Here is a 12,335-nt window from a genome sequence, read left to right on the forward strand (position 1 = left end):
CCCAATTAATAGATTTTATTTCTCACACACAGTTTTATTTATTACCACTACTTGTCACTTACAAATAATCTTCTAAATTGGCAGATAATTAATTACATGTAAAGAAATGTCAATTCCCCAGTCACTCGTTTCACACTCCGCACACCTCGCTGGGCCGCACTTCCGGCGCAACTCTCGTCGCAGCACCCCTTGTGGGTCTCCGCCGCGGGACTCCGTCGCCTCACTCCGCCGCCGCCGTCACACCCTTCGCCGATATCCCACACGATGACTCGCTCGCCACTTCACTCGAGACTCCGCCGCGCCCGCGACTCTATCGCCCGGAAGCTCCGCCGCGGGAAAACTCCCCACTCAGACTCTGACTGACTTTGAGGTCGGCCCAACCTCCTTTTATAGCCCTTGGGTTCCCGTCCAGAACAATCGGGCATGTCTCCGAGATATTGCGCGACCTTCGCCGTCGAAATGTCCATAAACGCGTCGTGAGTCCTGTCGAAGGACGCGGCGGCTGCTCAAAGAACGCCGATAAACGCAACAAGCATCGGGTTCCCACAAAACGCGCCGATAAACATGTCTGAGTCCTTTTATTCCGCAGTGCGGCCTCTTTTACGTAACTCGATCTTAGGCAGGTGCGCGTTGCGGTCAGGATGTTGCGAGATAGTATGACACGAGATACCAGGAAGAGGATGCGGGTGGAAGGGGGCGCAGACAGGCCGAACGAGCGCGGCGACGCCAAGCACTGCAGCCAAGCGCGATCGTAACATTGCCCCCTCCTTAAACCTGTTCGTCCCGAACAGGTAATTCATTTCTTCCCGCATATCCCTTCAATCGGTCTAGATGCACCACTTTAATTCGTCCTCTTTTCCCCCTCTGGATACGGTATACCACATCATTTAACCGTTTCAATACTTCATACGGGCCTTCCCATGCTGTCTGAAGCTTAGGACATCTGCCCTTCCTTCGCTGAGGGTTATACAGCCACACTAAATCGCCTTCGTGATATCCTGACGAGTTAGCCTTCAGGTCGTACCTTGTCTTCATTCAGTTTGTCGCTATTCGGAGGTTCCTACGAGCTTTGTCATGTATAAATGTCATTCGTTTCTCCAAGCGATTGACATAGTCGGTGGTGCTGGTCGACTGTTGGTGAGGATGACCGAACTTGATGTCACAGGGTAGCCTCAACTCCTGTCCAAATACAATACTTGCAGGAGTCTGCCCAGTAGAGTCATGAATGGCAGCCCTATAAGCCATCAGGAATAACTGAATATGTTGATCCCAATCTTGCTGATGTTCGGCCACGACCTTGGCAAGGTGTTCCTCTAGAGTTCGGTTAAACCTTTCCACCATGCCATCCGACTGAGGATGTAGGGCTGTAGTCCTGGTTTTATTTATGCCTAGTAACCGGCACACCTCCTGAAACACTGTGGACTCAAAGTTGCGGCCTTGGTCTGAGTGAAGCTCCATTGGGACCCCAAATCAACAAATGAAGTTGTTGACTAGTGTATCTGCAATGGTGGTAGCCTCCTGGTTGGGAAGTGCATAAGCTTCTGGCCACTTACTGAAGTAATTCATCACTACCAGAATATACCGGTTACCATCTTTAGTCTTGGGGAATGGCCCAGCAATGTCGATTGCTATCCTTTCAAATGGAGCTCCCACATTATAGGCTTGCAATTTTCCGCGACTACAATGTTGTGGTCTTTTCCTAGCTGAGCATGTTTCACATTTTCTACACCATGCCTCCACGTCCTGGCGACATTTCAACCAATAGTAGCGTAGGCGGGTCTTACCCAGAGTTTTGTTAACTCCCAGGTGTCCGCCAGATGTACCATCGTGGATTTCTTTCAACACCTCTGCTACTAGACTCTTTGGAAGTAATAGTTGCATCTTAACTACTTTTCCATTTGGACTTTCCCATGCCCTCATCAGCAGCCCATCCACAAGCCTTAAAGAATCCCATTGTGCCCAATAAGCCTTCACTTCCTTTCGGTCACTAGATACCTCCTGCCATGATGGACGTCCAGTACCCTTTTCCATCCAGCTTATAATGGGTCCCAGGTCAGGGTCTTGATGCTGAGCTGATTTCAAGCTGGCATTGTCCCATTTGTCTTCACCGTTTGTTATAGTAGTTCGCCGAATATCTTCGATTCCCTCATTTTTCTCTTCTCTTTTGCAGTGGTTGCAGTCTACCTTGCAAGGTCTTCGAGAAAGAGCATCGGCATTGCTATGAATTCGGCCCTTCCTGTGTTCAATCTTACAATCATATTGCTGTATCTGTTCAATCCACCTAGCAAGTTGTCCCTCTGGATTCTTGAACTGCAACAGCCACTTAAGTGCAGCATGGTCAGTTCGTAAAAGGAATCTCCTCCCATACAGATATTTGTGGAAATGTCGGAAGGACTTTACTACAGCCAGAAGTTCTCTTCTTGTGACACAATAGTTACTTTCAGGCTTAGACAAAACTTGACTGTAGTATGCTATGACTCTTTCATTCCCATCCTGGACTTGGGAAAGTACAGCTCCCAACCCCCTTCCACTTGCATCTGTGTCAAGGATAAAGTCTCCATGTTGACGGGGATAGGCGAGAATAGGTCTTGTACACAGGGATTTCTTGAGGTCTTGAAAGGCAGTCTCGCATGTTGGCGTCCACAGAAATTGCCTCCTTTCCTCGGTCAGCTCATGCAGAGGCTTTGCAATGGCTGCGAACCCAGGTAAAAACCTCCTATAGTAGGTACAGAGACCCAAGAAGCTCCTTACATCATGCTTGTTTTCAGGCCGTGGCCACTCCTTTACAGACCGGATCTTCTCAGGGTCTGTTCGTACCCCATCCTGTGATACAATATGTCCGAGGAATGTTACCTCATGTTGAAACAAGAAGCACTTCTTAGGACTTAACTTGAGCTGTGCATGGCGAAGCCTGTCGAATACATCCTGGAGGTTCTTTAAATGCTCCTTTACAGTATTTCCCACCACAATAATGTCGTCCAGGTACACTAGACATGTTTTCCAAGTCAAGCCATGCAGCACAAGTTCCATCAATCTCTCAAAGGTTGCGGGTGCATTACATAATCCGAACGGTAACACAGTAAACTGAAACAGCCCACTTCCTGTTGAGAAAGCAGTCTTCTCTTTATCCTCGGGGTGCAGCTCCACTTGCCAGTAACCACTCTTTAGGTCCAGCGTAGAGAACCATCTGGTTCCAGAGAGTGTGTCAAGTGTGTGTGATCGATACGTGGGAGGGGGTAGCTGTCCTTTTTGGTGACATCATTCAGCTTCCGGTAATCCACACAGAACCTCAGTTGGCCATCCTTCTTCGCTACCAGAACGACTGGGGAAGCCCAAGGACTTGCAGAAGGCTCTATGACACCACCCTCCATCATACTTGCAATCATCTTCTCTGCCTCTTCCTGTTTCGCTAGAGGAAGTCGCCGTGGTGCTTGTCGGATTGGCTCGGAATCGCCAGTGTTAATGCGGTGATACACGATGCTGGTTCTTCCAAGGTCAGTGTCCCCTAAGGAAAAAACATCTTGATTTCTCAACAGGAAAGAAGTAACTTCTTCCATCTCTTCACTTGTCAGATTATCTTGGCTTCGCTCCAATAACTGTTCTAAATTAGGATTAAGTCTCTGCTCGGTATGTATGCTAGGTGAAGAAGACTCACACAGGCCTACCCAAGAGACTGGTTCACAGCTAGCTATTGGGTCTCCCTGCTTCAGAACCCTCGTTCGCGAATCAAGGTTGGCTACCCTGACTGGTACAACCTCGCCGACCTTAGCAATGCTTCGAGCAATCAGGAGCTTCTCCAATCCTAAAGTCATATCCGGCTCAATCAGGTAGCTCATGTTGCCCCAAGGGTCTCCCATTATTCTAGCAGCTACAATCTGCTCATGGTTTGCTGGAATTGACACCGATTCGCTAACTTCTACCTGCATTACAGGAACTTCCAATTGATCAGGGGTAAACAAAGCCACCTCTTCCCCTTTTATACGCAGTACCTGTCCCTCCATGTCAATAACAAATCCATACTGATTCATTATGTCCACTCCTAGAATTACTTCATCAGTAATATCGGCAACAAGAAACACCTGTGGTAATGTCCAAGTCCCAATCCTTGCTTCCGATTCCAACCACCCATGCACTGGTGCAGTGTCCCCAGTGGCTGTTTTAAGCCTGTATGGAATGGGTGTTCTCTTCAGTTTGTCCCTACTCACAAGGTCTGAGCGGATGATAGACACTGATGCCCCTGTGTCAACAGTGAGTAAACACTGTCTACCATTGATCCATCCATTAATCAACAAACTGTCCTGACCTCTGCGAAGTAAGGATACTGGGAAAACCCTAGGGGCTACCATTTCCCGTAGAGCTGGCGTGCGCCCCCTCACACCAGCTACTGCCCGTTTCCCTGTTCTTCTTGCTTGTCTTATTTCTGTGATGTCTTCTTGCGTGTCGGGCATTCCCACTGTATGTGTCCTAATTCTTGGCAGACAAAGCACCGTGGGCGTCCTACTCTTCGGGCCTGGGTACCCGAAGTATCATTTAGCAACTTCTTCAATGCCCTGATGATATCTCCTTCATTAGTGTTGTTTCTGGCATTTCCTTCAGTATATGGCTCCAGTCCAGTTCTCCTTGTCCTAATGCTGGTGTTTCTTGAAGCACTGCGTGCTGCTTCAATTTCCAAGGCATGGACCAAGGCATCGCAGCTCTTCTTGTGCCGGGCCAAACGAAGAGTCTGCTGTACTTCTGCATCTCTGAGCCCGTCTATAAATGCACTGGTTGCCAGCTGTTGTCGAAATTCTGTTGGTGCATCTGGATAAGCGAGGTACACAAGACGCTCAATGTCAGCCTCGAATTCCTGGAATGTTTCTGAGGGCCGCTGCTGACGTGTCTTCAGGGCTGTTCTGTATACCTCGCCCATGTGTCGGTCGCCATACCTTAGCTCGAGAGCTTCCACAAGTACCGCATAGTTCTTCTGCTCTGGTACTGGTATGGTCTGAAGCAGCTCAAGTGGAGGTCCTCGCAGGGCCAGGACAAGTGCTGTAGCCTTCTCCTCCTCGCCCCAGCCATTTACCTCAGAAGCTGCCTCAAATTGTCTTCTGTAGACAGCCCACGAGGTTTGACCATCGAAGGTGGGTGGCTTGAACTTTGAATGGCCATTGACAGCACTCTCTAGCTTGATGTCCCCCGAGGAACTCCTCTTGTTCGAAGCAGCTGTAGCTTCCTTAATCAGTCGGCGACACTCTTCAGTTACAGCTGCTACTCGCTGTTCGGTGGTCTGCTCGAGCTGAGCTAATTGTTGGGCCACTAGTTCTTTCTTCATGTTCGGCTAAATTCTGCTTCAGACATTGCACCTCGCCTTCAAATTGGGTGCTGGTTTCGTCAATCTTCTTTTTCATTTCTTCTTGTGCAGCAATTATTTCGTTTCTCATCTCTTCTTGGTTTTTCTTGATGTCCTCTATCTCTGTCTTAATAGCATTCTTCATCTCCTCTTGGCAGTTATCAAATTTATTTTTCATTTCTTCCTGGCTGTTATCAATTTTATTCATCATTTCTTCCTGGATGTTATCAATTTTATTCTTCATTTCTTCCTGACCTTTATCAATTTTATTATTCATTTCGGCCAAGAAAGCCCCTATGTTTTCCAACTTGTCAACAGCCATCTTTCTTGTCAACATACACTATTAGTCTTTCACTGTCACTATTGTTCTATCACTACACTATTTATCACCTATGTGCTTAACTACCTACAATTCCTAATACTAACTTTATTCTAGAATAAGGTAATTCTATTATTATTTTAATTTTAAATTTCTTAAATATAATCCTAAATCTAATAAATAGGGCTATCCCACTTCTGACACCAAAATGTTACGATTTACCGCGGGGGTTCATAAAGGATAGCCCAATTAATAGATTTTATTTCACACACACAGTTTTATTTATTACCACTACTTGTCACTTACAAATAATCTTCTAAATTGGCAGATAATTAATTACACGTAAAGAAATGTCAATTCCCCAGTCACTCGTTTCACACTCCGCACACCTCGCTGGGCCGCACTTCCGGCGCAACTCTCGTCGCAGCACCCCTCGTGGGTCTCCGCCGCGGGACTCCGTCGCCTCACTCCGCCGCCGCCGTCACACCCTTCGCCGATATCCCACACGACGACTCGCTCGCCACTTCACTCGGGACTCGGCCGCGCCCGCGACTCTATCGCCCGGAAGCTCCGCCGCGGGAAAACTCCCCACTCAGACTCTGACTGACTCTGAGGTCGGCCCAACCTCCTTTTATAGCCCTTGGGTTCCCGTCCAGAACAATCGGGCATGTCTCCGAGATATCGCGCGACCTTCGCCGTCGAAATGTCCAGAAACGCGTCGTGAGTCCTGTCGAAGGACGCGGCGGCTGCTCAAAGAACGCCGATAAACGCAACAAGCATCGGGTTCCCACAAAACGCGCCGATAAACATGTCTGAGTCCTTTTATTCCGCAGTGCGGCCTCTTTTACGTAACTCGATCTTAGGCAGGTGCGCGTTGCGGTCAGGATGTTGCGAGATAGTATGACACGAGATACCAGGAAGAGGATGCGGGTGGAAGGGGGCGCAGACAGGCCGAACGAGCGCGGCGACGCCAAGCACTGCAGCCAAGCGCGATTGTAACAATATAATAATTTAAGCGTAGGCGTGTAAAAGTCAGAGTAATTATAGCAGGAGACAATCTAAAATGCACTAGGGAAAAACGTAAACTCATGTATAAACGTTCTGATACTATATTTATGTCACAACTTACCCAAAATACTGGTACGAGACATAAACTTCACAAGATAAAATGAGCGGAGTCTTGGTAACTGTTTTATACGTATTTTATAATTTCGGAAGTATTGAACAGTTGACACATGTTTTTTAAGCTAACCATTCATTTCTGAGGATCGTAAATAATTAATTATTGGTGTCAAGACATCAAGATGAACGTAAACTTAAACATCTCACGGCAGCGAGAAAACTGGTGCGTATACCAATAAACTGGTATTAGAACTGGACAAAACTGGTACAAGGGAGGTGGAGCTTATATTTTTCCGCTAAGCTCGCATCTATTGGCTGGCTGCTGATGGAAGGTCATGAGTCTGGGCGTAGCGTTGAGTGAGTTATACTGCGCCGCAGCTCAGAGAACAGAGAGAGCCAGCCAGCGGCCATAACAACAGCTGATCGAGTACAATGACCTTTCTCCGCGCACGGCGCGCTATTGACGGTAAATTTCCAATTTGCGGCCCTTTTTTAATTTTTTTTACTGTGGTCCAATGCGTATGTGTAATGTAGCCGGTATTTGTTATGAACGCTGCAGGATGCGACTGTATTTTAATTAACTTTAACGTATTTCTTACTTTTCCCTTTATTTACACTTTCCTGCTTTTTACACTTGTTTACTTTGTCCCCATGAAAAGTGCAAATAAGGGGTTTTGCTGTATTTGTACTTGTCTGTTTTGGTAAAATTGTAATCATTACTAAACATAAGTTTCTATTAGCTTGGCAGCATAAGAATCCCAGTAATATGAAATCTGTGTTTAAAGTTACATCACGAAAGAACAAGTTCTGCAAGTGATATAGTTTTATTGATATATGTATTTGTAAAAATGTGTGTTTTTATATTTCATTAGCGCAATGCCTAATTTGGAGATTGTCACATGTCTTATCTCAATTGTACTTGAGGAAAAAAATGGAACACAAATCCTCGTAAATTAAGAATCCATAAAATAAAATTGCTAGAAATGCTTGGTAATATTTGGACTGGTTTGAATTTTGTGGTTGCTTATTGTGATTGCCAGACTGAAGAATTGAGTTGTGCTACATAAGTTGCAAACAAATTTAAAAATTAACGTTTTGGGATGATAAGTGAGCATATACAAATATGTGGCAGTGACATGTGATGGAGCTGAGTGTTGTGAAACGTGACTGGTTGTGGTCACAGGGGGTCGAGTGCCGGTGACCTGGGTGACGTGACACCGTGCAACGCCTCACCTAACCTCTCGGCCCTGATGGCGTACCCGCCCATGCTGCGGGATGACTCCGAGGAGATTTGGAGGCTGCAGATACAGGGTCTGCTCGGCCAGGCGGCCACCGACCCTCTCGAAATATTCCACTTGCTCCACAAGCTCATGAAGGTAGTTCAAGTTTAGTCTAGCCCATTCCTTCTTCCTGTTACAGTAAGGGCCAGTATCCTAAATTTGGATTTTATTCCTGCACTCATAAATTTTTAATTATTTTAAAATTATATTCATGGTAATTGAACATTATTTTAACAATGTATATTTAATATAATGGAACTGTAAAATCATTCACTTGTACATGCAAAGATTTGCAGCCTATCAGGGACCAATACCCAATAGCATGCCAACGAGCGCCGCACAAATTCACAAAAAAAAAAATAAGTAGAACAATGGCAGATCCCATTCTACTATGGGAACACAGAGTTTGTCTCTGTGAGAAAATGATGGGTGAACAAAAGCTAAAACAGATTATCAAAACAAACCCTAAGGGTAAATTTATTCCAATCTTCATTTCATAACATGCATCCTGTAAATACAGATACAAATATGCAATGGGTTATTATTATTAGTATTACGGAAGACAAATCAAGTATGCAAATATTAAGTGATAAATCTTAAGCACTTACTCTTGGATACACTTAAAGTACCCACAAAGAAAATAAATACGAAAGTGGTATACAATAATACAAACATTAGCGATGAACATTACTGGGCCTTATATGCAGTTGACTATAACATGTTACAAGGTACATGAAAATCACACAATAGCCTCATTACACTTGTACCTTTAAATTTATTCTATGTTTTAGCGAAAGCACCGGAAGTAATTTCAATATAAGGGATGACTTGATAAAAAACAAACAGGTAAATGTACAGTACACTCCCTATTTAACGCGGTTGTCGGGGGACATAACTTTTACCCGCGTTGTTGCATAACCGCGATGTTTCGATGTGACCAAGGTCAAAAGGCATAAAACACCGCCTGTGTTCTAATAGGTCGGCAAGCACGCACAGTTTAGACGGCCCGCCTTTGTGCGGACTTTGCATCCGCAGTTTTCACTAAACACGGGTGAAAAAATAAAAAAGAATAAATTTTAAAGATAAATATTAAATGTTGAATTGTTTTTATTTTTCCGCGTGCCGCGCAGTTTGTCGCACGGCCTACGAGCGCGCCACACGCCGCCATACACACGTGCGGCACACAAGCTGCTGCCAGTCTCGTGGTGTCAGCCACAGTATCTGCTTCGTCTAAGTGTCCGTAACAAAGTAAGTGCAGTGTGTGCGGTTACACACGATTCTGTGGTCAAAGTCTTCTAAAAAGAAAGGCCGTAGTGATACTTCAAACCGAATATGAATCGCAAAGTACCGAGTTTGATTGACAAAATAAAAGTTCTAGATTTACTTACAGATAGCTTGTCTTTTGTAGAAGCAGGACGCAGATACAGGAAAAAAACGATTCTAGCATTCGTACAATAAAAAATAAAGAATCGTCTATCGTGTCAAGTGGTTAAACTTTATTATCCATGCTTACAGTAAATTATAAATGGTCACATGTGGGAAACAAAAATTGCGCCAATTTAATTTTAGCGCAATCAGTGACGCCGTATTAAAAACCGTGTTAAACTTTGTCTTTACTTATTTCACCAAACGCTGTGTCGAGTTGCTGAGTGTGTGTGGCTCGGATCGGCAAGTGTTATATTCCCCAGCCTCTGTTTTAAGGTTGGGAGACCGCTACACATAAACATTTCCGGGACTTGTTTACTACCTCACGGCAAAAGTGGTACAGTATGGTTCACGTAAATATTGGACCACTGGGAATTCCTGGGCAAAGATTAAAAATACGCTAGCCGATTTACTTTACTATTTAATGTTAAAATATTATACCAAAGTAAAAAGATGAACTTGTATAATACAATGAATTACCCAATAATATTACGTCTGTAGGTTTAAGTTGTAACAAAACATTTATATACAGATGTCCAGTAAAGTACCAATTAAGATTCTGGAGTGGAATTTTAAACACCGGACTACCTGATTTTGCCTTGTACGCAGCGACGCTGCTCAGTCAAGTGACTCATGCTCTGCCTGTGTGCTGCGTGAACACATTCCCTCCCCCACTCCCCCTCGTGTTTCTGCCCTCTCTAATCTCTACCTCTCTCCATATTCTCGGCTCGCCTCTCCCTAACCCGCGCTTGCCGAAAAACAAGCCTATCCAACATCAATCCCCAGCCGAGTCACGCTGGATGTCGCTGGACGGTGGGCTTTATCAGGTCCCCTGTCCAATGCTTCATTTGTGAGATAAAGCGACGTTAAGAACTAGTGTTTCAGAAAATATCACTGGGCTGGATTGGACCATAATTTGAAAACCCTACAAGATAGAGGAAGAATGTACGGAGATATCTTGTTTAGAATTTTACTGCGGACATTTTCTACGCCTAGGCTTTTTTCTGCCCGATGCTTAGTTTGTTAGTTACAACGCAAAATTATCCTAATCGGCTGTCAACCATTTATTCCATTATTATTATTCATTTCTGACTGGGGGACATGGTTTGACCCGCGATATACCCGATTCCGCGATCAATCGAGGCGCGATATACCGGGAGTTTACTGTACAATCGTAAAATGCAAGAATCATAAAAGATTAATTTTTAATTTACATAAGTTCCTACCATTGGAGTCAGCCCGTGGGCAAAGCATACAAACACTAATAAAGGTACGAGCTGCAAAGGCAACTAACTGTCAGAGACGAGCGAGGTGAGTTAACAGAATCGCTTGTAAGGCAAATAGGGCAGTAGGCGAGACAACTGGGGCCTTGAAGTTAAGACTAGGCAATTGACTCGTTAATACGAAACACCAAATACATTTAACATGTGCGAAACAATCTCGGGCCGACAGTGCCCATATCCTTAATATAAAAAAAAAAAAACATTAAACACAAAGTCATGAAACAGCACATAAAACTCACCTGACTCAGCGTGGCCTCTCGGATGTTCGTCTATACCGAACCCTAATTTAGAAAGGTGGTGGCCGAAACATAATTTAGAACAAAGGGAACATGAGGAATTAAAGTTAATGTGCAACCACCATGCCCACAATCAAAGAAACAAGCGAACATACCCACATACTTTGAGGCCACGCCCAGTTAGGTGTTCCTAATAAAACACGCCCACCAGATCAAGCAATGAACTTAGTCTAGTGCATCGGTGAGTAGAAGTCAATACCAACCTGTAGCTGCAGAACAAAACCAACAGATTCTCCCCTCCGCACATGTGCTGAGGCGTCAGTAGGGGAAGTGGAGGAGGGGGGCAAACAAGGCATGACATCAGGAGAGGAGGGAAACAGGAAGGGTGGAGGGAAAGGAAGGCGCGCCCAACGAATGTCCTTGCAGGTGAAGTACCACTTCAGATTAAGATTATGATTGTAAGAAAATATTTGAAATCAATATTTTATATGAAGTTCAAATGTAACATTCAAAGGCATTTATTATTCAAAGATACCTTTTATTCGCTGGCTTTGCTTAAAATTCTTTTAAGTATGTATTTATTCAAGCCAGATGCATGTGTAATTTTTTGTCTGTTATTTATTTCTTATGGTAAGATACGATTATATACTGTCAGGTTAAGATAAAAATAAGTTCAGAATGTACATCTAGGTATGTTTATATATTGCAGGCAGGAATATTATTCAAAAGTGTATATTTTGCGAAACACGCATTGAAAGCACATCTACAGCAGGCGGCCTGCCCCGCAGGACACGTGCGGGAAGGCGGTGGCCATGACGCAGGAGGCGTGTCACTACCTGGGGGGCGGCGGGGGGGCGAGGTCTCCGTCCCCGGGCTCGGCCCTGCTCAGCTCCTGCCTGGCCGCCCTCTCGGAGCTGCTCACCGGGCAAGCTGAGCTGCCACACGTGTGGGTCGGCTTCCACTCCTCCAGTCCGCGCCTCAACGAGCTGCTGCGCTTCGGCATGCTCGAGATCCAGGAGCACCGCGAGACCTTCCTCGACCGCAAGGACCACGCCCTCGAGGTGACTGCCACACCTGCGCGCTCCGCTCGCTCCTCAGTCATACCACTTTGCCCGCTGTTTGCTGTATAATTCTTTCCGTTCGTTGCTGGCAATGATTGATTGTTTATGATTTCAGGGGAATTTGGGTTGGGGGGATGTCTTCCTTCCCTGCGTATTCCGATCACTGAGCGATGTGTTGACATATGTTTATTTAATGTTCCCCAAAATCACTCACTATATGTCATAGCTGTTTCCTTTCTCAACAACCCTCGCTTGTTTTGTGTAAGTCCGTCACTATTGA

The 12,335-nt window shown here is 45.2% G+C and overlaps 1 protein-coding gene across 1 annotated transcript in view; it reads left to right on the forward strand.

The window, feature by feature from the left end:
• The window catches only part of LOC134536067 (protein furry), a 737,387-nt gene that overhangs the window by 677,437 nt on the left and 47,615 nt on the right, over positions 1-12,335 (forward strand). Inside the window, exons 46-47 of the mRNA XM_063375635.1 lie at positions 7,954-8,146; positions 11,783-12,055. Coding sequence (XP_063231705.1) covers positions 7,954-8,146; positions 11,783-12,055 — 466 coding nt within the window. The remainder of the gene's footprint in view (positions 1-7,953; positions 8,147-11,782; positions 12,056-12,335) is intronic.

Source organism: Bacillus rossius, chromosome 1, assembly GCF_032445375.1.
Source record: "Bacillus rossius redtenbacheri isolate Brsri chromosome 1, Brsri_v3, whole genome shotgun sequence".
In the NCBI taxonomy this organism is placed as follows: domain Eukaryota; kingdom Metazoa; phylum Arthropoda; class Insecta; order Phasmatodea; family Bacillidae; genus Bacillus; species Bacillus rossius.